General features: G+C 39.6%; 2 protein-coding genes across 2 annotated transcripts; both read left to right on the top strand.

Moving 5' to 3' along the window:
• The first annotated feature begins 1,596 nt into the window (after nt 1-1,596).
• LOC105442204 (CUB and peptidase domain-containing protein 1-like) lies at nt 1,597-12,934 on the top strand. The gene is made up of 10 exons (XM_030995831.1): nt 1,597-1,603; nt 2,497-2,698; nt 5,080-5,348; nt 8,478-8,617; nt 9,104-9,263; nt 9,744-10,103; nt 10,743-11,108; nt 11,894-12,007; nt 12,463-12,585; nt 12,921-12,934. The coding sequence occupies exons 1-10, from the start codon at nt 1,597-1,599 to the stop codon at nt 12,932-12,934; spliced, it is 1,755 nt and encodes a 584-aa protein (XP_030851691.1).
• Nucleotides 12,935-14,962: 2,028 nt separating this feature from the next.
• Nucleotides 14,963-22,785, top strand: LOC115928536 (fibropellin-3-like). Its single transcript, XM_030995832.1, has 4 exons — nt 14,963-15,005; nt 15,867-15,995; nt 21,628-21,826; nt 22,724-22,785. Exons 1-4 carry the CDS (start codon nt 14,963-14,965, stop codon nt 22,782-22,784), a joined length of 432 nt encoding a protein of 143 aa, XP_030851692.1. The 3' UTR covers nt 22,785.
• The last annotated feature ends 1,450 nt before the right edge of the window (nt 22,786-24,235 follow it).

Below are 24,235 nucleotides of genomic sequence, written 5' to 3' on the forward strand. Positions count from 1 at the left end.
CAGGGCACAACATGAAGCGTCATAAACGGTGTTGTTCTATTTTTTAATTATCCAGGTATCCAGCATTTCGTCCTGTCACGAAAATCTCTTGAGCCTGACCTGCAACCTAATGTTTCCGGAATGCACCCATAACGGCCCCGCCCAAAGGGTGTGCTACTCGGATTGTGTCGCCATCACGGAAGCCTGCCAAGAACCCTTCGAACAGTCCCTCAACCGTCCCTGGCCCTTTGACTGCTCTCGGTTGACAGACGACTATGCTGGTGAAGGTCTATGTTTTGCTGCAGAAGGCGGTAAGGTCAACATCTAAATCAGGGGCGGCCGAGCGAGGGGGGGGGGGGGGGCACCAAGAAAAAAGGGCACCTATAAAGGGAAATTTCAAACCGAAAATACACAATCTTTTAGACATTGGTATATACCCCTACGTTGTGATTACATTATCAGGGATGATTTTAATATTTGTTTTACTTTACACACCATACAAGATATTGCTTAAGCATCGTGCTTTGAAGCTGGGTGTGATGGTCTGACAAATTATTTGCGAGCGAGCGAGGACAAAATGTATTATTTGTGAGATCGCAGTGCGAAAAATTACATCTTATAAAGAAGAAAAAATCTATCCTTATGGGGTTATAAGCACATTCTCATAACGGAAGACTGAAAAATATTTTAATAAGTGATATAAGTATATCATCTATAGCCGCATGAGAGCGTAGCGAGCGAGCTTCGGCAGAAATTGCTCCTAGTCGCTTGAAATTTGGGGCGCGTTTAACGATGAGAGGAAAAGGGGACACTTATCAGAAAAGAAAATGAGCATGTGTCTAAGTACAAAGGGTTTTAAAAGGTGCAAGAAGTGCCCCATTTTCACCTCTGATAATTACTCTTTGTACTTTGAAACGAGCTCCTTTTCTTTTCTGATAAGTGTCCTCTTTTCCTCTCATCATTAAACGCGCCCCTGATTTCAAGCGACTAAACAGCACCTCCCCCTAAAGCACGCTCACTCCGCTCGCTCGCATTTATAGATGATATATTTATGTTACTTATCAAAGGTCTTTACAGTTTTCCGTTATAAAATAAAAATCTGCATATAACCCCATTAGGATTGGTTTTTTTGCTCTTTATAAAATGTAATTGTTCGCACTGCGCCCTCACAAATCTTTAAAAAAATTCTTCGCTCCATTCGCTCGGTCGCAAATAAATTGAGGACCATCAAACTCAGCTGCAAAGTATGATGCTTATTAATATCTTGTCTTGTGTACAAAGTGAAACAAATATTGAAAGCATCCCTGATAATGTAATCACAATTTAAGGGTATATACCAATGTCTAAAACATTATATTTTTTCGTTTTGAGATTTCCCTTTGAAGGTGCCCTTTTTTTCTTGGTGCTCCCTCCCACTCTAACTTCAGAAGTCGCTTGGCCGCCCCTGGCCAAAATGATGCATTTCCCGCCCCTTGATCGCATATGAATCGTTGAAAATCTTATCACTCGTTAAAAGATCTTGATAACTCGTTGGTAGATCGGTACAAGTCGTACACAAGTCATCGCAACTCATACCGAGCTCGCGTGACTCGTACATCCATCGTAGGAAACTCGATAATGCGTCGTATGATATAATTCATGCAAATACCATACAAATTAGTAAATTTCAAGCAAGTTCAGGCTCGGGCCAGCTCGCCACAACTCGAGGCTCCAACTCGGCTAAAGTGGGAGCCCTGCTTGATTGTTTCGTACAACCCTTGACTGTAGTTTATATTGTATTCAGCATCATTACTTAAAAGATCTTTTCGATACCAATATCTGATGACTAACGGTCATCCTGTTCGGAACATCAGTATGTAGGAGTGTCGAAGTCGAGTGGTTTTAGCACTTGAAATGAAATTCAAAGGTCATGGTTCGATCCCGACGCGGCACTAATGTCCTTTGGCAAGGCATTAATCTTCATTTACCACACTTGACCCAGGTGAGGTAAATGGGTACCTGGCAGGAATTAATTCCTTGAAATCATGTGCTGGAGCGCTGTAAGGGCAGCTAGGCTAAAGCCGGGTAAAAATTAGTGCGCCTCGGAATAGAATGTCTAGATATACGGCGCTATGGAAATGCCTAATATTATTATTATTATTCTTTTATCAGGCCTCCATCTCACTTCGCATACATAACTTGATTAACCAGTCCCTCTCAGGACTTCTCTTTAATACGAAAGAAGAACTCTCTTATAATCTCTCTTATATATACCTCTATCCGTACAATACCAAATAGTTATCCATATGACAAAACAAAATTAACACCTCACTCTCACTCTCTTTCTTTTCTATTCCTTTTCGAACTCAAACAGTTCTATCAGGACTATCCATATGGTGAAACTGCAAAGTTATGAATTTATGACAAATAATTATTCTAAGAATACCGGTAAGTTAAGAAGCAAAAAGGTAGTGTCGTATAACCCTTGACTCTTGACTGTAATTTATATCGTATGCAACATAATTAATTTCTTCACAGATCTGTTTGATACCAGTATCTGCGGGACACGCCCTGCCTATACCCTCGGCCAATCCAGGATTGTTGGTGGTATCAATGCACGCCCAGGGGAATTCCCTTGGATTGGATCTTTGAGGGAAAATGATGGCTCCGATAGAGGTACTTTCTTCTGCGGCGCTACTTTGATTACCTCACAATGGGTGCTCACGGCTGCCCATTGCGTGTAAGTATTATACAATAACGGCCCTCTGTTCTGACACCAATCTTTTCCAACATCCCTATGTCCTATAACCTCACATCCATAAACATTAATACTTTCATGAAAATTCATCTGTATTGGTGATATTTGTTTTCATAAACTCCCGAATGTCTAGTTGAATACATGTTATTTCATTATTATGTTCTCCTGTTATTGCGTATTGTACATATTTCGTTTTTTTGATTTGTAAAAGAATTCTCAATTCGGATTTTAGCCGCGATTCAATTTTAAGAATAATAACGTGTTTTTTATTGATAAACCATTGCAGCTTCAACAACGTCGATTTCAATTTCAATAACATAGGTTCATAATTATCCTCATTTCAAATTGTACTCAGTCCTTAATCTACCTTAAGCTAATAGAGAACCAGAGGGATTTAATATATTTTATAAACTGTCTCCTTCATTAGATGTTTTAAAGAATGTTCTCAAAACTCTCCTAATCACAGATTATCTGTGTTTGCCCAATAATAATAATAATAATAATAATAATAGTGGGTTCTGGTATAGCGCTCATCTCTGTCAGACTTGACACACCTGGCGCTCCCCAATTATTACCCGGCTTTTCTGTTGAAAAGATCCTGGAATATAATGGACTACGATTTTAAGTGATCCTGTTCAAAACGGGAAAAATAATGCTCCTATCCTTTCAAATGTTGCTTTCCACAAAGCTTTTTTATTTTCAATTCAGAATTTAATACTTGGGGTCAACATATATTGTTATACTTCGGGTTTGGCTGATTCTAATTTATGTACATTTTGCTTATCTTCTGTCAAAAGTATTTCACACTTGATTTGGGATCGTTCTCTATCCATTAGTTTGTTCAAGACTCCCAAGACTCTCTTCTTAACAATGCAGTGCATAATTTAAATTTTAAAAAAATTGTGTTTGTTTGGTTTTCTAGATGGTGAACAATGAAGCTTTAACCTTTTCATTTTTTGTGCAAAACTATATATATTCTCGACAAAATCGAAAGGAGAACGGTTTTCTTTAGGTTCTCTCAAGAATATCTGAAATGTCGTTGTGAAGTTGAGCGGGTTCTTTGTTTAAAACACAATAAGCTTGTTTTATCAGTAGATAATATGACACATGTACAACTGCTGTAACCATGTTTTTTGTTTTTTACCACTATGTCTTATTTGTTTGAATAATTGTCAGATCAGCATCCAGGGGCCTGCCTTAGGGCCCTTGGTGGGGTCCAGGAGGCAAAGCCCCTGGAAGCTAAGGGGTTTTAAGTATTTGATTACGGTCAGATGAGCATCCAGGGGACCGCCTTAGGGCCCTTGATGGGGTCTGTGGGCGGAGTCCCCATAAGCTTTGGGGTTTTAGGCATTTAATTACGGTCAGATGAGCACATTTTGATACCTCATTTGTGACCTGGCAGGTCACTTATTTTTTCTCTCTCTCTTTCTTTCTTTTTCTATGTAACATACTTTTTCAAAAAGTGAACCCCCGAGCCCAGCCGTTCTGCAGGCCCTGAAATGAAGGCTTCTAAATAAGTATATTTTTCGCCCGACTGTAAATTTGGGAATTTCTAATTTTTCCAACAAACGCATAAAAAGGTATGACTTACAAAAAATTGAGACAAAAATACCGGAAAATCATGAAATTTCAGCAACACTTATAAATCACTGGTATCAAATAAGAAATACCCCCCCCCCCCCCTATAAGTGCGCCAGCGTTCAGGGGCTCCTGTCTTTTCACCCCTATAACAAAAAACACACACGCTTTCCCATCCTCTCACAATATTTCCACGATATGCGCGTATCGCTATTATAAACGCTCCATTGACAAATATAGGTGGCATGCGGAATGTTTAGGAAATTTAATTCCTGTTAACTTTTCTTTTCTTTAAATGGAAGGTTATATGTGATTCAATTCAGGTTTGTATTATTGTTATGATCTTTTGAGTTAAGGATTCAAACCATCTTTACTCCTTTACTGATTTTCTTTTGGTTGGGGGAGCGTGTGCCCTCTGCCCCCTCCCCCCTTCCCCTCCCACCCCACTTCCGGTGCCTGTGTTCGTGCTTGGTTAAATAAATAAAGTCTGTCATTGAAAGAAAGAAAACAAAATCATTTTAGTAAAGGGCGTATGGGCTAAGTGCCTTCAAACGTTCGAATTAACGCAGCAATAACGCTGTCGAAGTGACGCATCGTGCGCAACGGCTGTACCGTCGAAAAATTGCTTTTTTTTTTTTTTTTTTTTTTTTTTTTTTTTAATTAGGTTTGATTATCATATAATAACGAAGTCACAATGACGCCTCGTGTGCAACGCGCTTTATGGTTTAATCGCAATTATGCCTAAGGTACTAAATGGCTCTATCGTTTTGATATTTTCCATCCAGAACATACTACGTCGATCGGGTGATCTTCGGAAACCTTCGGCTGTCAGGTGAGTCCGAGTACGAAGTGAATGCCGAAGTGGCCGATATCATCATCCATCCCGACTACGACGGCGAGACCATCGACGCGGACATCGCTCTACTGCGTCTAACTGAGCCCGTGTCTTTCAGTGATTACGTTAGGCCAGCATGTCTAGCCTCATCGTCAAATGAACTGAGTGATTATCGTCGATGCCTCGTCGCTGGTTGGGGCACTATCTCTGAAGGGGGAGGTACGGCATTTTAATCTTTGATTTTTGACGTTGATGAGCCTATGTTCGTACAAGCCTATGTTCCAGCAATATGTATGTGACTGCATGCATGGATATGTTTTACTTAGACTGACCAATATAATATTTTTTTATTTTAGCACTTGCTTGCGTGGCCTGTTTTATAGGGAAGGCGACACACGGGGTCGTCGGATCAGATGAGTGTCGTATGCAATATAAAATAGAAGCATCTTTACACAGGGGTTGCGGAATATTGGCATTTTGGAACATAGGAGTGTTAGTACATAAAGGTGTCGGTAGACAGGAGAGGGGTCGGAAGTTAGGGTGGAACCGGAACGTACACCCACAACAAAAAGTGAGTCACCCTTACTCAAATTGATGAGTCACTGGTTTGTCCGTACAGCGAAACACTTGAAGGATCATGTGAGTCACTATGACTCGATACAAATGAGTCTTATTTATCTAAGAGACTCATTTGTATCGAGTCATAGTGACTCACATGATCCTTCAAGTGTTTCGCTGTACGGACAAACCAGTGACTCATCAATTTGAGTAAGGGTGACTCACTTTTTGTTGTGGGTGCATCATGACCAGGGGCGTACGCAGGGGGGGTTTGGGGGTTCAAACCCCCCCCCCCCTTTTGTATTTTTATGTGTGTAAACCCCCCCCCCCTAAAAAAACCTAAACCCCCCCCCCCCCCCTTTGGATTTTTTTGTTTTTTTTTTTTTTAATTATTAAAAAAATATATATATATATATGCCCACGGCTAACATAAAAAAGGTGACCTTACCCCCCCCCCGCTCCCCCCCAACGAGGAAAATGCCAAATTTTCAAATTTCGAGACCAAAAAAAAAAAAAAAAGTGTCCGCTTACCCCACCCCCCCCCCCCCCCCCCCCCCCCCCACTGAGCGACTTTTCGGCTGGCTGAGTCGTTGCGATTTTTTTTTGGACTCCAAAAAAAAAAAAAAAAATTGTCCGCTTACCCCCCCCCCCCCCCCCCCCCCCCCCCCCCCCCCCCCCCCCCCCACTGAGCGACTTTTCGGCCGGCGCGATTTTAAATTTTTCGGGAACAAAATATTTTGGGCCCGATTTTAACCCCCCCCCCCCCCCCTTGAAAAAATCCTGCGTACGCCCCTGATCATGACATAGACCCCCCCCCCCCTACTCCCTAGGCCTATCACACACATACCATACCATGCCAGAGTCACTGTCCACATTTGCAATGGAAAATATATCCTAAAATATCACATTTTAGCGATGTAATCGGTGGTCCCGCTACCCGAATCTGAAAAATCTACTTTGTACGCACTAAATTAAGCCTTAACTTGAGATTTATTTGTCACCCATACTGTCACGAAACTATCTTGAATTAATTCGTTTTACATCAAATAACAAGGATCTAGGAGTTTCGTTGTATAAAACAATGATGCAAGATCATGCATGTTTTCATTCGACACGGCTTCGTGCGATACAGTATACAAATATTGACTGCTCATGAGGATGATGGTGGGAACTATCACTCCCAAGGTGGTGTTCACACCGGCCCTTCTATCATCCCCGAGGCGAAGCCGAGGGGGTGATAGAAGGGCCGGTGTGAACACCACCGAGGGAGTGGTAGTTCCCACCATCATCCGATTACAGAGCAGTCCATATTTGTTTTATATACCTCATCCTTTTTATTGATTCATGATTAGTTCTAGCTGTATGTCTAGATCTAGCTCTAAAAAACAGGAAACGAGATCAAGAGGAATTCACTCACCAGAATAAGAAAAATCCAACATCAAGTCAAAATTAAAGGCAAGAGTATTGAATTCCTACGCGCTGCGCGTAACCGTGCGCGCGATTGTGGTAGCCTAGCAACTCAAAAAATTGGTGTGCGTAACTAAGTCGCGGGAGGGGTTAGGGGTCCTATCCCGGGGTTTGATAGTAGCTATCAAACCCTCTGACGTAATAATACTTGATAGATCGAAATGCTCTTTGACATGTGATATTGTTTTGACCAATCAGTGAATGACAATCTATGTATGAGGTATATAATAGAATCTATACACTATGAACATGACTGACAATGAGAGCGGACAAAATATACAGTTCCTCAGGTAGACAAAGAAACATCCCTTCACAGCTATTATGTAAAAAGGTGAATATGCATGTGATACCTGTTATACACATTTTTACAGCAGTAAGGGATGTTCCTTTGTCTACCTGAGGAACTGTATATTTTGTCCGCTCTCATTGTCAGTCATGTTCATAGTGATAGTTAAGTTACACACAGTAAACTCGAGTGCGGATATCGTAAAATGAACGCATGCATCATTTGTATAATAATCAGAAGATTCAGCCCACGAATCCAGTCATAAAAATCATCGTTTAAAACCATATGAATAATTATGCGTACCAATTTTTCACTAGCTGCAGTCAAAACTCTTCTGAATCCAAGATATAAGATGGCGACGTCGCGTCATCGATCGGGAATTCAAATATGGCTCGAGAATGCGCATTTTGGATGACGTCACGAAAGCATGCGCGCGCATGCATACAGCCTCACTTTCAAGTTGACTCACTTTTTTCTTCTAAAATGCTCTTATGTCGATCTTGACTCATTTTTTACGACCATGTGAGTCAGTCGAAGCATTTTGCAAATGCGTCAGCTCATGATTGACACACTGGTGAAATATAAATGAGACAATAGAGATTCATTGGTTGTTACTAATGAGTCAATTTACACCTGACTCACGAAAATTATGCTTAAATGTGTCAAATGACTCACTTTTTGTTGTGGGTCCATAGCACGTGGGGGGGTAAACTGAAACAAAGTGATGGCCAACCATAGGGATGTCGAAGAGTAGTGGTAATAAAACAAAGGGATGTCGAAACGTAGCGATGTCGAAACATAGGGGTGATGTCTGATGCAACTTAGAGTTGTCAAAATATAGGGATGTAGAAACATAGTGGTGACGCAACTTAGACATGTCGAAACATAGGGGTGTAGAATCATAGTTGTTATTGTAACTGACCTTTTCTTGAGTGGTGATGTATAAATACAATCAGTATTGCAACATAGAAACACGGATCATATTATTTACTCATCAACATGATCAAGAAGGCTAAGTTTATGAACTTTTTATACAGATATTGCGGAGACCTTACAGAAAGCGGTGGTAAATCTTCTGGACCAAGAATGGTGCGATTCCGACAGTTCTTACAACGGCACGCTGACGGATAACATGTTATGCGCTGGGTATGAACGGGGAACGATCGATACCTGTCAGGTAAAAAAAACTCAAATTATATATTTTAGTGTTGTCAAAAAGAGGGTTAATTTTGCGCAGTCTCCCAAGATATACATGGATAGTCGAGATATGAGAACGAGGAGATGACGGAAGATGTGTGAGAAGGAAGATTACGATGAGGAGGGAGTGGAGAAGAGAGAAGGAGGAGGAGGAGAACCTTCAGCAACAACATACACTCCAATCGAGAGACAAATGCAGACACGACAATTTTCTATGTATTTTTAAAATGAAAAGGAAGAAGGAAGAGAAGAAGGAAGAAGAGAAAGAAGAAGATGATGGAGGAAAGTGAGGGATAGAGGAGGAAGAGAACGAGGGAGAATGGGGGCAAAGAGAAGAAATGTGACGAGGAAGAAGGGGACGAGGGGGAAAAGGAGGAGAATGAGTTCGGGGTGAGAAGAAGTAGAGTAGGAGGGGAGGAGGAAACACTCTTTAATTCCTATAATATTGTTTACCATATGTCACCAGGGCGACAGCGGTGGGCCTTTGACCTGTGAAGGTGATGATGGTCGATGGCATCTGGTCGGAGCAACAAGCTTTGGATATGGATGCGCCAGACCACTCTTCCCGACTGTCTTTACCCGAATCTCACAGTTCCAGCCATTTATTACAGCTGTGGTTTTGGGTGGTAGGTATTGGTCGTTATGCCATCTCGCGTTTTCTGATCAGACTACAACGACATCTTGGAAAAAGTCGATTGAAGAGTTGCCACTCGCTCATTCTCGGGAAGTTAGAATAATATTCATCATGATCTCTAAAACTGAAGTCTATTGTTAGAATCTGTTTTTGTGAACTTTCCAATTAGTCTTTTTAACACGTAGAGATCAATTCATGATTCAAACCATTCAGTTTTTGTCTCTGTAGAAATTATGACATTTTTAAGTTCGGGGTCAAGCAGTTTTATTTTGAAATCACTTTTTATTTTTTGATGTGAATCATCAAAATGTCTATAATGATAATGAAATCATATCATATTATTACAATTTAAGATTGATTTTCATGTGACAGTTAATACTTATGTCTCGATCAAGTCAAGAAAAAATTGTGAAACATCAGTCATAAATGAGAAGATGACAATGATTTTATCCTAATTTTATTCTCTCATCAGCATACTCACCGGGGATCTACGAAATCGACCTTGACGACGGCGTTCCCACATCCATCGCGTCGCCGAACTACCCGATGAACTACGACACCGATGACGTCATCGTCTGGAAGATATCGGCCCCGGTCGGCCGCAGCGTAAGACTGGACGTCGTTGAATTTTTCCTTGAGACCAACTACGATTATCTGTACGTGGGCAGTGGACCGTTTCCGCAAAGTTCTACCGAGTTGGCGATAATGACGGGTTATGTCGTCAGCAGGTCTGTGACGTCACACGGACGTCACATGTGGATGAAGTTTGTCAGTGATGAGTCATATACTGACGCTGGGTTTGAGGTGGAACTGAATTCCGTGGATCCAAGAGGTAAATCTATAACCCCCTGCAAAATATTTTCGTTTTCTTTACTCTCAAAGCTTGTCGGTATTTTACGTCCTCATGATGATTTAAATAAAAATGAAACCTTAATACCTCTATAATATTTTTTATCGAAAATGTAAGGCATCATTTGCGTCTGGCTAACAGCTTATTGAAGAAAGTATTTTTTGTCATTACTACACCAAAACTTGATATTTGATTTTGGAAGTGTAAAGAGAATAACCACTGATCTCCGTTGGAATGTGTCTCAAGTACATGTTTCTCAAAAGAGTACATGGCTCCCTTTTCCCCACAATTTGATTTCATTTAAAATACAGAATTTAGTGCAGTAGATTAAGCCGTGGGTAAATTTGTTGTTGACTTGTGACAGTTGGTATTCATAGCAAGGTTCACTCGATTATTAATCAACCGATAATTTCCATTGACCCCTTTTAAACTTAAACAGCACTTTAAAAGACATATTTTTTCTTTCTCTCTCTTTCTTTATCTATATTTCTATTTTTACCTCTATTTCTCTTTATATCTTTCTCTCTCTCTTTTTTTCTCTCTCTCTCCCTCTCTCTCTCTCTAACTATCTCTATATTTACCTCTCGTTCTATCTCTATCTCTCTTTCTCTCTTCGTATAGATGATAATCCAGTCATATTCGTCGAGGCCTACATGCCTACTAACACGGTACAGATCTCTTCCCCTAATTACCCTGCAAACTACCCTGCCAACTTTTACAACATCTGGCGAATCGTTGCCCCGGCTAATTACACAGTCTTGGCCCTGATCCTTGATGTTGATCTCGGATCCGGGGATGATACACTGATCGAGATCGGCCGCGGGACCAGTCCTCATACGGGCACGATCCTGCAAACGTTAACAGCTGATGACTATATTTTGGGGATCGTCTCGTCACCGAACAACGCCCTCTGGATAAGGTTCCAAACAGGGAATCAACCAAGCGGAAGGGGTTTCGTCATGCAAGCAGTCGCTGAACGATTAGCAGGTTCTTTAACATTTCATTTTAGGGAGTCATTAATCTCATTTTATCCAGGCTTGCCTTTTAATAAACAAACATCCGGACTATAAAAATAAAACCATGTATACCTCATACGATGATAAATAACTATACGACCTGGATAGTAGTTTTAATGGCATTTACAAGTCATTTAAAAGTTAAACTCATCAGATACATGCAACAACAAAAAAGTGTGAGATTCATCATACGAAAGTATATTATTCTACCTTTTATCTAAACACCCAGTCAATCTGTTCTGATTTGTTATTAAGAGAACAATGGAACACTTGTATACAGTACATACTAGTGGGATGTCTAACCGATGTACAACGGTAAACTTGATAACTTGATAGATAATTGATAAGGCCTTTCAAAAAAAAAATTGTATTGCCCTCTGCGACCGACCCCAAAATCTTGAAATCTACGGTCCGCTTGTTACCGTTTTTTAGAGAAAAAAAATATTAAAGCATTTAAAACTGAGAAATATCAACCCAACGAGGGAGAAAAAAAGATTTCCGACCGACCGACCCATGCACCGAAAGGGCAAAACAACATTTCTTTTAGGCCTTACTTCATTGCTTACATTCGGTGAATTTTGCTTTTCACTAGTAGTACTGATAAGAAAAACGATGAACATATAGGTAATCAAAGAACACAGCGGAACAAAATCCTCCAAAAGATATTCTTGCTCACTGAATTCGTAACCATAACTGTTCCACGACATTCAATACCGATATGTCTTGTACGTTTAATCTATGTTGTTCTATCTACAGATGTAAATGAATGCGAGAGAGATCCTTGTCGAAATGGAGGCAGTTGCACGGATCTCATAGATGGTTTCCAATGTAGTTGCCTGGATGGATACAAGGGAAAACATTGCACTCAAGGTTAGTCATATATGTGGAGGTGTCGTGGTTAAGTGTTTTTTCACTTCCATTTCAAATCAAGAGGTTGAAAGTTCAAATCCCGACCCGGCACTAACGTCCGTTTAATAACAAGAAATGAAAAGCTGAAACTTTGATCGTAACTGTAGGTTAACGTGGAACTGGGGGGGGGGGGCTTCTTTATGCTTCTTGAATCAGCGAATTAGGTCCGTCCTCCTTAAAAACGTTTTAGAGATGACTTTTCCCGTTCCCTTTCCCTTAAATATGCTATTATCCAATCCGTTCAAAATACATTTTCCTTACTTGCTGCTCCAAGATAACAATGAATGCTTGTTGAATCTGTGAATGTGGTACGTCCTCCTCCAAGACGTTTAGAGATGTCTCTCCCCGTTTTTCTCTTTTAAATATGCTATTATTCAATCCAAACAAAATACATTTTTCTTGATTGGTGCTCTCAGATAACAATGAATGTCGGTTCGAGAACCCCTGCTACAATGGAGGAACCTGTTCTAATGAATTCAGAAATTTCTCTTGTGATTGCCCGGAAGGATACATGGGATTGCTGTGTGAGATTAACGTTGGTAAGTATACATGTTGGTATATATTCCTGTTGGCCGTACGCTCTTGCTAACCTGAAATGAAAATAAGTGTGCTTGTTCATATGTTAAATCGGACAAAAACGGGATTCAGGCCGCTTGAAGAACCCTGCTGAGAAAGCAAGAATATGTAAACCTATAATAAACTGCATAGTTTATCTACGGTTCTAAGTACTAATTTAGATGATTAATACATTACGAAAGGGAACTAGCTTATCGACTAGGTTTCAAAACCTGTTTCGAACTCCAACCTATGAGGCTGACCTACTCTGAAACATCGTGCCTTCCCAAATTATTGATTGATTGATTCTTTTTAATAGAAAAAGATATGTAAAGTTATCAACTGTATCATAGCCTCACAGCAAGGCAGTAGCAGATTAGATTGTAATTTTATCTGAATTGGAATACTTTAATCTGTGTCCTCTTCAGCACTTGGTATATATGTGTATATATATTCAAAATCCAAGTGCAGTACGAGAGGCATAAATAGTCATTTATGACTGAAATACATTTAAGTACGATCAACAACAACAAAACTTGCATGCAGCAATCCCTGCATACATGGAGGGTCCTTGTTGTAACAAATCGTGTCAGAGTGTGCGTGTAGCTGTGCTCCAGACTAGCTGTATGGGACAAAACTGTGAAAGTGTAGTGTTAGGTGATTTTTTTTTTTAAAGTACAGGTTTGTTTGACGAGATTATAACTTGGAGAGAAGATTTGCAGGTCAACCATGTGGATAGTCCTGTAAAGGACTCAGAATCAATAAAGACTCGACGCTTCGGACGTAATTGTTGTGACAATTTACAGCTACCCATGAAGTGAAAAATGCAGAAACTGTTTTATGATCAGGTTTTGAATGCATTCAGGTTCAATGGTTTACATTCAGATGTAGTCAGTATCGTACCTGTTTATTTTATAGTCCAGCCAAGGCTGCAATTGTTAAAACAAAAGAATTTATCTTTAACACACTATTCGTGATGACATGTCTTTTTAATCAATGGAACACTTACAAGGTCGGAAATGACTTGTATTTAGCACACTTCAAGTTTCATGTAGACGATACTGACTTCATTAAACAAAGTGTGACAACTTATTAAGTAATCTTACACAACCAATCGTGTTGAAAAAATGCGTTCCTAAAGCATGGTTTGGAAGTCAACTCAAGTAAGCAGGATGAGGTTCCCGGATCAGTTCCCGATTGTGTCGACTCAAAATTTGCCAAATCGACTACATAAAAAGTTAGCCCGAGTGATTATGATATTGACAATTACAAATCAAAACGTGAAAGGTATTCTTATAACAGATTCAGATCTGAATGTTGTCTGCTTGGCACTAATTTTTCTGCTGCTTTCCTGTTTTAATACAGATGCTTGTCTCAGTAACTCTTGCGATGGTGCAGCCCGGTGTGAGGTTTACGGGGACAGTTACAGATGTGTGTGCAGACAGGGCTTTACAGGGTACAACTGTGATATTGGTAAGTTTACGAATCTACACACAACCATCAGATTAAATACATGCATATTACAAATGATTTGGAGAACAGCCTACTATTGAATGTTCACATAATGACAAATAGGGTAATCTTTGTGTCTTGCGAATCTATACGAAGTCTACACTAATGAAATCCACTTGTTTTGGATTGGGGTCACTTCGCTTTTGAAGTTAATTCTTTTCAAAAGAAAGTTCCACTATTATAAACGTAGATTTCTACTCCAAAGGAGTTTATCTCTAATTTGTCTCCTAAAACAGTGGACTTCGACTCTTGTATATCAAAAGATTATTTAGCTCGTAATATCACAGCATGCTCAACATCTAATGGATTCAATGAAGTGACATGATAAAATATGCCCATGAAAATCACTCGAACTTAGAAACTGAAATCAGATATCAATCTTCGAAACGCAACGAATTGAATAATACGTGCATTCTTTGTTTCTGATACAGTGATTTTATATATGTTGCAACGGTGTCGATATAACAATTATACATATACATGATATGCATAAGACCGTACCACATGTACAGGGACGGGCTGTGACTGACATTTGCTTTAGGAATTTAGATGCGACCGGCCCTTAAACCACAAATCAACCGACTCTCAGGCCAAAATATTGAAAGGCCTCTGGGGAGCATTCTTCCATCTTCCCCATGACACACCCCTTATCTACCTCTACATACTTCATAAATTCCAATCGCAATAAAATTCAAAATGTTCATACTCATCTATATAGATGTGAACGAGTGTTCAAGCCTTCCTTGTCAGAATGGAGGGCGCTGTGTCAACGGTCAGGGCCGGTACACCTGCCAATGCCCTCTGGGATATTTCGGCGGGAACTGCGAAAAAGGTAAATATTTTGATCACATGACTAAACGCGTGACTGATCACGTGACAGTGCTCTACAAGAGTAACGTCGTATGGTCACTATATTTCGAAAGATAGACAAAGGTTCCTAGTTTATATCTAGTCCAATAATCAGATATGCAATGTCATAAAAAACAATATCTGCAGATGAAAAAACAGGTTCTCATGTAAAATTATTCAATAACTAAATGTCAAATGTCGACGTGAAATGAAATTATAGCCCCAGAATGACAACTAATTATGATGACTCACATTGAGGGCAGATATGAACTTTCATTTGTTTATTCTTGGTATCAATAAATATTTAAAGACTGTTGGTATATCCCATTATGATTGTTGTATGTTTTGTTCCAAAGATATTGAACATGTTAGACACCTATTTTGAGAATGCCCCTTGTGTCGTCGATTCTTAGAAGATTTTTAAAAATATACCCCAAAACATAAAATTAACTGAACATTTAATATTTTCATCGTTTGCATCCCAAGTGGAAATTGTTCCTCTTTTAATTTCGTTATTTTGTATGCAAAAATATTGTATATTTTAAAATAGATATTTGAAGGGTTCTTTATCATTTCCATGTTCTTAAAAGAACAATCTATGAGCAAGATTCGGTTATACTATTTTATGCTTTGAGAAAAGTTGAATAAAGTCTTTATTTGAAAGAAAAAACAAATATTATAGGCTGAAAATTTTAATATAAACTTTTAGTAGCCTAATTAAAATGTATTCAAATCCAAATTTAATGTGTTGATTAACTTGATTCTAAACTATTTGTTATTTTCGTTATCCTTCTCCATATAAATCTACCGTCATATTGACAATCTACTCGTTAACAAACTGATTTGATATTGATCCTTAAACTATACGTTTGTACATGTATAAACGTCTTCTTCATTTCAATAGCTGGTTACTGTGATTTAGACGGGGAGTGGTACAATGATTGTAATGACAAGATAACCATCGTGAAGACATCAACCGGTCTTCTTCTTGGAGATTATATGACCAATGAAGAGATCCTTTTTGGCTCCTCAGGTATTAAGACCGTGATTTCTTTTAGCATTTTCACTCGATCATGTTGGCCCCTTAGAGGCCATTTTTTAATGCACACAAATTTGAGGTCCTACCCGAATTCACTCAGCTCAGTGTTAGAAGAAACAGATATGTGAAGCGTATTACATTAACCTCATCACAACAATTAAATCTGAAAAGGCTTTACGTATGCTCATTCCTTTAGTACCTGGCAACGAACTGTTATTATGTTCGATTATTATTTGATTATTGTATTTTATGTAATCATTGTATAACTTTCATTAGAAGAAAAAAAATCGATTATTACAATTTCTGGTTAGATTCCATAGTATCAATTTACTTTATGGCTCTTCTGTAAAATGTAATACAAATATTCAGATTGGGTGGTGTAGTACTATGTCTTGAAATACATATCAATGGACAAGTAACTGTGCACTTTCACATCCTAAGACCTTAATCATATCAGATTTGTACACTGCATGGAAGAGCTTACTGATACGACAGAGAAGAGAAGAAAACCATTGGCCCAATTCTTCAATACAAATTAACATAAAAAAATAACTGAGTACAAGCAGAAACAGAAATACACAACAGTATCACAACGTTAACGTTAAAATCACAGCAGGGCTTTTTTTTTAAACAGATCCTACGTAGTTCAGGGGGTGTCCCACAAAGACTAAGATCAACTTTAATTTGAACTTAACAATGGCAGGCCATTTGTGCCATTGGTTGCTCTCACCATTGGTATCTCAATTATAATCTTTAGGGTACTAGGACACCTACCCCCTGGACGTCCACCCCCGAATAACCACCCAAAGTCAACTACCCCTTAGGACAACTACCCCCTAGGGCAACCACCTTCTAGGACGACTATCCCCTTGGACAACTACCCCGGACAACTGCCCCAGTAAACTACTCCCTAGGACAACTACCCCCGGACAACTACCCCTAGGACAAATACCACCTAGGACAACTATCACCCGGACGACTACCACCCGAACAACTACCCCCCTACGACAACATTCCTCTAGGACAACTACCCCCCCCCTTACAACTATCCTAGGGGTTAGTTGTCCGGTGGGTAGTTGTCCTAGGGGTGGTTGTCTGGGGGTAGTTGTCCGGGGGTAGTTGTCCTACACGAAATGGTTACAATTTGGAGATTGTGTTTTCAGCATAATATTCATGTACTGTAATGCATTTGCTGTTAGCCATTTTGCCATAGACTTTGTACGTCTCTCACTGCTGAATCATCCAAGTGTATACTCTTTTCACTGATTGCTGGTGATTTATTGAGGGAAGCTACACAGTACACTGTACAATGGATCTGAGAGGGGGAGTTTCCATTGTGCTCCTTTTAATCCTTTTGAGCTCAACTGACTCTGGCTGTTGTGGGTGCTTTGCCTATTCACACTCACTTTCTAATCATGACTTCACTCCAACTTTGAAAGTGAAAGGATACTGTAATCAGCGAGTTTCATATTACAACAACTCATCAGCAACTTTTCAATTGACTTTACTCCTGTGTGGTGATATCAACCCCAACCCTGGTCCTGAGAAAGAAAATGGCTTGCACTGTAGTACACATGCAAGAAGAACATACGAGCGCAACGATCTGCACGAACTGAATTCGGCATGCACGAGGGAAACTTGTCTTACAAAGGTGGACAGAAATGTGTGGAACATAATCCACAAACTTGGGATTGCACGCAAGCGCAAAACTCACAGAGGACGAAAAGGCCGCCGCCATCACAATCTAATTCCCGTCCTTATCCGTGATAGAAATCCCCGGCGCTCTAGTTCTAGACCTCGAGAAAACAGACTTATCCACATAGAAACGCACCACCATCGCATATCCAAAAGCCTACCTACCGTGATGCTTTTTAATGCTAGGGTCACTTAGCAACAAGTTTAGTGACTTTGAAGCTGTCCTGAACACAACTCACACCAACTCCGATGTCATTGGAGTGACAGAAACGTGGTTTTCTGCAGCAAAACCTGCTTCCGCCTGCCAGTTGTCATCTTTTAAACTTTTCCACAACGATCGTGAAGAACGGCAGGGTGGGGGCGTTGCCTTGTACATCCGAGATGATATTAACTGCTGCGAAGTCTTCAGAAATGTTACTCCACCACACCTTGAGGCCCTCTGGGTGCGCCTCAAATCGTCTCGAACTGTTCAGCTAGCTAATGATATATATGTTGGCGTTATATACTCACCTCCACGTTCACCTTCCAGAGGAGAGATGAGTGATTATATCATCGCCGCCGTCGACAACATCCGGCTTCAGTCAGACAGTGCTACAATAGTCATCATGGGCGACTTCAATGACCTTGCTACCGATGATATTGAGCACCAGACCCTGCTATCCCAGGTGGTTACTGAACCAACCCGGGGCACTGCTACTCTTGACAAGATCCTTACGGACATGGCTGATGTATACAATGATCCTGTCATCTCGGCACCGATATCGTCTAGCGACCATTGCGTAATCACATACCGGCCACTTTCAGAAGTCCCTCCTAGAAAGTCGTTCAACATATCATTTCGACCTTTCCGGGACTCATCTGTACGTGCGTTTGGCCAATGGATTACGCTGATGGATTGGTCTACGCTTCGAGAATCTGATGCTAACGCCCTGGCTGCCGATTTCCACGAACTACTCAACATCAAGTACAGGCAATTTTTCGAAATTGTCACTGTGAAACGACGCCCTAACGACAAAGAATGGATTAATGATCGCATTCGCAGAGCCATCATTAAGCGTAATACTAGCTACAGAACCGGCTCAGCAACCTACAACGCGCAGAGAAACCTTGTCCACAGAGAGATAAAAGATGCTAAGGACAATTTCTATGCTCGCAAGGTGCACCATCTGAAAAGAGCGGAGCCCGGTAAATGGCATCAACAAATCCGCAATTTAGCCGGCCTTTGCAAAAAATCACTTTGCCTCTCATCCGACGACAAATCTGATAACGAAATAGCTAATGATCTGAATACACATTTCGCTAACATCTGTTGTACATTGCCTCCACTCGACCCGTTTGCTATGCCGGCATACTTACCTGCAGCATCACCGCCTCCGACGATCCTGCGACATCAAGTATACCACAAACTTAGCCGTATCAACACATCGAAGGCCTGTCATCCAGGCGAATGCCCTTCACGTCTTTTGAAGGAGTTTGCCTTTGAGCTGTCCGAGCCCTTAACCCACATTTTTAATTGCTGTCTAAGAGAGGGTTGTTTTCCTAATATTTGGAAAAATGCTTCTGTGTGTGCAGTACCGAAGGTTTCACCAGTGACTAGTTTTGACCAGCTACGTCCCATCTCGATTACCCCTATAATATCTCGCATCTTCGAAGGGTTCCTTGCTGATTGGATATTGTACGACATCAAGGACAAAATCGACCCTAAGCAGTTTGGTAACAGACGCGGTACTTCGATTGTGCATTGCCTCGTCAGCCTGTTGGACACCATCCATACAGGTATCGACACCTCTGGAACCTTCGCTAATCTGTGCACAATAGACTTCAGTAAGGCTTTTGACCACGTTAATCACGCGATTGTGATCCAGAAGCTGATTGGGTTAGGAGTAGATCGCTCTATCATCCCTACTTTATGTAGCTTTTTGTCTCAGAGAACGCAAACTGTCCGCTACCATGGAACAACCTCCCAGGAGAGATCCATCACTTGTGGAGTGCCACAGGGAACACGTTTGGGCCCGATACTTTTTTTGCTATTAGCCAACGATGCTGCACAGATGACTGAGAACCGCTGGAAGTACGTAGATGACCTAACTTTGTTGGAGGTCATTAACAAATTTCAACCGTCCCAATTACAGTCTCATGTCGATTGCCTTACTAGTTGGTGTCAGGAAAATGATGTTATCCCGAATGCCGCTAAGTGCAAGGCTATGCAAGTCTCCTTTCTCCGAACTCCACAGCATCCTCCTGATCTGCTCATCGACTCAGCTAGCCTGGAGATTGTTTCCGCGATTAAGTTGCTCGGGGTCATCATCCAATATGACCTCAAGTGGGATCAACAAGTCGATCGCATCATATCAAACGCGTCGAGGAGATTGTTCATCATCAATAAGTTAAAAAGGAATGGGGTCAACACTCAAGATTTGGTGACAATCTATCAGCTCTACATTCGACCGGTACTGGAGTTTGCGGCCCCCGTTTGGACTTCTGGTATAACGAAGGCTCAGGCTGAAACCATCGAACGTATTCAGAAGCGAGCCTTGAGGATAATCGTTTACCCAAATTTACTTCCATATAGTGAACTCCTCAAAACTTTAAAACTAGAATCCCTTAGTAATAGGCGTCTCGAACTAGCAACTAAATTTGCCAAATCAGTTTTAACCTCTCCTGACCATCGCCATCTTTTGCCACAAAGTAGAGAATCAATCACAGGTCGCAATCTTCGGAACTCTACACACATGACATTACCTCGTATAAGAACTCAAAGACGCATGCTTTCTCCCATTCCTTACTTTATACAACTTCTGAATTCCACTTCTTAGTAATGCCCTCATATGTTCGCCATTGTGAATTTTTAAATGTTAATTAATTATTGCATAATGATTATCTCAAGCATTAGTATTAATGTGATCTCCCAAAGCTGTTTTAATTTGTTTTTAATTTGAATTCCAAGTCCTTTCACTATAGCAATGATCATATTATATATAATTATTTATGGTAATTGTATGATCTCCCAAATCTGTTTTAATTTGTTTTTAATTTGAATTCCAAGTCCTTTCACTATAGCAATGATCATATTATATATAATTATTCATGGTAATTGTATGATCTCCCAAAGCTGTTTTAATTTGTTTTTAATTTTCCAAGTCCTTTCACTATAGCAATGATCGTATTACATGTAATTATTTATGGTAATTGTATGATCTCCCAAAGCTGTTTTAATTTGTTTTTAATTTGAATTCTAAGTCCTTTCACTGTAGCAATGATCGTATTATATATAATTATTTATGGTAATTGTATATACTTATTTATTTACTTATTATTATGTACTTATATACTTATTATATTTATTTTTTTTTACTTATTAATGATTTAATTCATCCATGTGTTTTTTTACCTTGTTATATTTTTTGTTATACATTTTATATTGTTAACTGACTTGTTTAGTCTTCGGACTTTTTAATCAGTACTTGAATAAAACCAAATATCTATCTATCTATCTAGGGGGTAGTTGTCCTAGGGGTAGTTGTCTGGGGGTAGTTGTCCCGAGGGTAGTCATCCTAGAGGGTGGTTGCCCTAGGGGGTAGTTGTCCTAGGGGGTTGTTGTCCTTATGGGTAGTTGACTGGGGTTGGTTATCCGGGGGTGGATGTCCAGGGGGTAGGTTTCCGGATACGGATCTTTAGATAAATTTTTTTCCTTTGATAATGAACAAAAGATGTAAATTCTCTAGAATTGTGACCATGATTGGTACGTCCCTTTAGACAGAGGTATGAACAACCTGCCATAGTTAAGTCGAACTTAAATTCAATATTTTTCTTTGTGAAACACTCTCCTGATTTGTACAGAAAACATGAATGAACGAATGATTGAAACAATAAAGCAATGAATTAATGAATGAATTAATGTTGGGTTTGTATTTGTCTCATCTTTTCTCAGCGCCCACAGTTGTGGTGGGCTACGCTAACCAGAACAAGGACTTCCCTACCTTAGGGTTCACGGTAGGGAGGGGCAATGGGTTATCAACTACCAGCTGGTCCGGTCAGTGTCATCTCTGTAACGGGGAAGAAGTCCTGTATACGACCTGGACCAACACCCGCCAGGTCAACACGTGTTTCGAAATCAAACGATCGACGCGGTAAGCTTTCAAAATTTCACTTTCGTATATTAAAAAAAAATAAAATCATGATGTAAAGAGGTGAGGAATTTTTGAATTTAGCGCTGTAGCGACCTAATGTGTTATTTTTTCTTCTTTAATTTTGAACAATCAGTTTTGCCATTAACTTGGGATATTTTTTTCTTACCTATTTTCACAAAATGTTTATGGCTATACGATTTATTCTTGAGAGGTGAAGTTGGTATCTTAAATCTGTATATGACTCCTTAGATTGATCTATTCTGAGAGTTCTGAGACGGTATAAAATTGTATCAATCAAGAATGCATCCTATTGTCAGAATTATTTAATGAAAAAATGGAAAGAAAATGTATTCTTATTTTATGGGCATCAGTTTATATCTCTTATACAGAGTTCATTTTAAAATAGTTTTTGCTGAAACGATGAGTTGATAAGAATCTACTTCATGAGTTAAAAACTAACATTGGCGTACAAATTTCATTTAAAAGTCCGTCAAAGAATAAGAGAAGGTGCTATGAGTTGTATGAACTTTTAAAGATCAATATACAAACTGGTAACTAAACAGTGCGTATACAAAAAAACGCACCAAAATAATAAGTTCACGATATCTGCATGATTTGTTTTGCTTATGAAATTATGAGTGGGGGTCTATTCAATCGGATGGCACTAGAAGTAGCTCTAGATATTTTTGTTTTGATAGTGCAAATTGGTTAGCGCAAAAGAGTTTCAGTCTCTTTTTATAACAAAGTGTTTTGTACAAAAATGTCACACAGAGTCCCGTCTTTTCTCTCAAATTGCCTGTGCAAGGACGACTAATTCACTCAACTCATTTTCAAAGCTTGGAAAGCACCGTTTGGTATTTTAATCATCTTTATTATGTTCTCTTCTCCAACTTTCAGGTTGGGACAAGACAAATGGACTCGATACCGTCAAGACATAGCACCACGAAGAGATAGCTAGACAAGAACATTCACTACGGCAGGGGTGTAGCGGGGGCGTCGGCCATTAGTGGAATAGCCACCAATCTTATTAGATGTATGTAGTATGAATTTTCGAGGCTACCTATGAACAACTTTCATGAATTCTCATTGTACAAGTAATGGTTCGATCAACCTTTTCCACTTTTCTCTGCATACGTATTGAACTTATTTTTTTAATCACAGTTTTTTTCTGGTTCTATCATACCCTTGAATAATAGGATTGAAATAATTTCTCTTGTCACTTATCATACTAAGCATTTACGACGTTTACTACAAGAACAAGTTACTATTTTCGATGCATTCAAAGGACTGATGTATTGAGTATCACCTTCTTCACAGGAAAAAAAAAAGACTTCTTATATATTGTTGCTGCTGTTTACATGACATGATCGCAAAGACTTTAAAACCTCAACTCATCAAGAGCAATTTCTTGCAGAATTAATGTCTGGATGAGTAGTGTGTCATGTTCATATTCACACAGATAATGTGCGAGTCCTTGCGATCGTAATAACATTATTGTCATCATTATCATTATCATAGATTTTTGGTGGGGGGGGGGGTTACATTGGTCCCATTTTCATGACGAATGTGATGACATAAATGAACTAATGGATACAATAAATAGTTATGTCACTTTCTGTGAAGACTTACATATTCGATCTAAAGAAATCAAAATCTACCCTAAAGGCAAGCCCTGGTTTAATGGAAAGATAAAAGCAACCATAAAGAAAAAGAAAAACGATTTTAAGAATGGAAATCATGATCCGGTGAAAGAAATGACTAGAGAAATAAAAAGACAAGTCAGTGAAGCAAAGCGAAAATACGGAGAAAAGCTGGAAAAGTGCTTCAAGACAAATAAACCAAGGAATGCATGGAAATGATAAAAAGCAATGACGGACTATTCCAACAAATTTTTCATCCCTGGTGAGCCCCTCTTTTAGAAATGTGAGAAGTACTCCATTTTCACCTCTGATAATTACTTTTTGTACTTTGAAACGAGCTCCTTTTCTTTTCTGATAAGTGTCCCCTCTTTCTCTCATCATTAAACGCGCCCATAATTTCAAGCGACTAACAGCACCTCCTCCTAAAGCTCGCTCGCTCAGCTCGCTCGCATTTTGGATGATATCCTTATGTTACTTATCAAAGGTCTATTCAGTCCCAGTTATACAAAAAATCTGCTCTTAACCCATCAGGATTGGGTTTTTAGCTCTTTATAAGATGTCAAATTTTTCGCACTGCGACCATACAAATCTTTAAAAAATCTCCTCGCTCCATTCGCTAGGTCGCAAATAAATTTGAGGACCATCACACTCAACTGCAAAGTATGATGGTTAAACAATGTCTTGTACTGTGTACAAAGTGAAACAAATATTGAAATCATCCCTGATAATGTAATCACAATGTAAGGGTATATACCAATGTCTAAAAAAT

This window comes from Strongylocentrotus purpuratus, unplaced genomic scaffold (genome assembly GCF_000002235.5).
Source record: "Strongylocentrotus purpuratus isolate Spur 01 unplaced genomic scaffold, Spur_5.0 spur5_scaffold_3, whole genome shotgun sequence".
Classification (NCBI taxonomy): Eukaryota; Metazoa; Echinodermata; class Echinoidea; order Camarodonta; family Strongylocentrotidae; genus Strongylocentrotus; species Strongylocentrotus purpuratus.

What these genes read in the sequence shown, in the direction of transcription:
- LOC105442204 (XM_030995831.1), top strand. An exon ending in CTCACGGCTGCCCATTGCGT is followed by an intron (nt 2,699 to 5,079) that starts GTAAGTATTATA and finishes TTTTCCATCCAG; the next exon opens with AACATACTACGTCGATCGGG. An exon ending in GAATTCCGTGGATCCAAGAG is followed by an intron (nt 10,104 to 10,742) that starts GTAAATCTATAA and finishes CTCTTCGTATAG; the next exon opens with ATGATAATCCAGTCATATTC.
- LOC115928536 (XM_030995832.1), top strand. Translation starts at nt 14,963, where the DNA reads ATGACTAAACGCGTGACTGATCACGTGACAGTGCTCTACAAGA. An exon ending in GATCCTTTTTGGCTCCTCAG is followed by an intron (nt 15,996 to 21,627) that starts GTATTAAGACCG and finishes ATCTTTTCTCAG; the next exon opens with CGCCCACAGTTGTGGTGGGC. An exon ending in GAAATCAAACGATCGACGCG is followed by an intron (nt 21,827 to 22,723) that starts GTAAGCTTTCAA and finishes TCCAACTTTCAG; the next exon opens with GTTGGGACAAGACAAATGGA.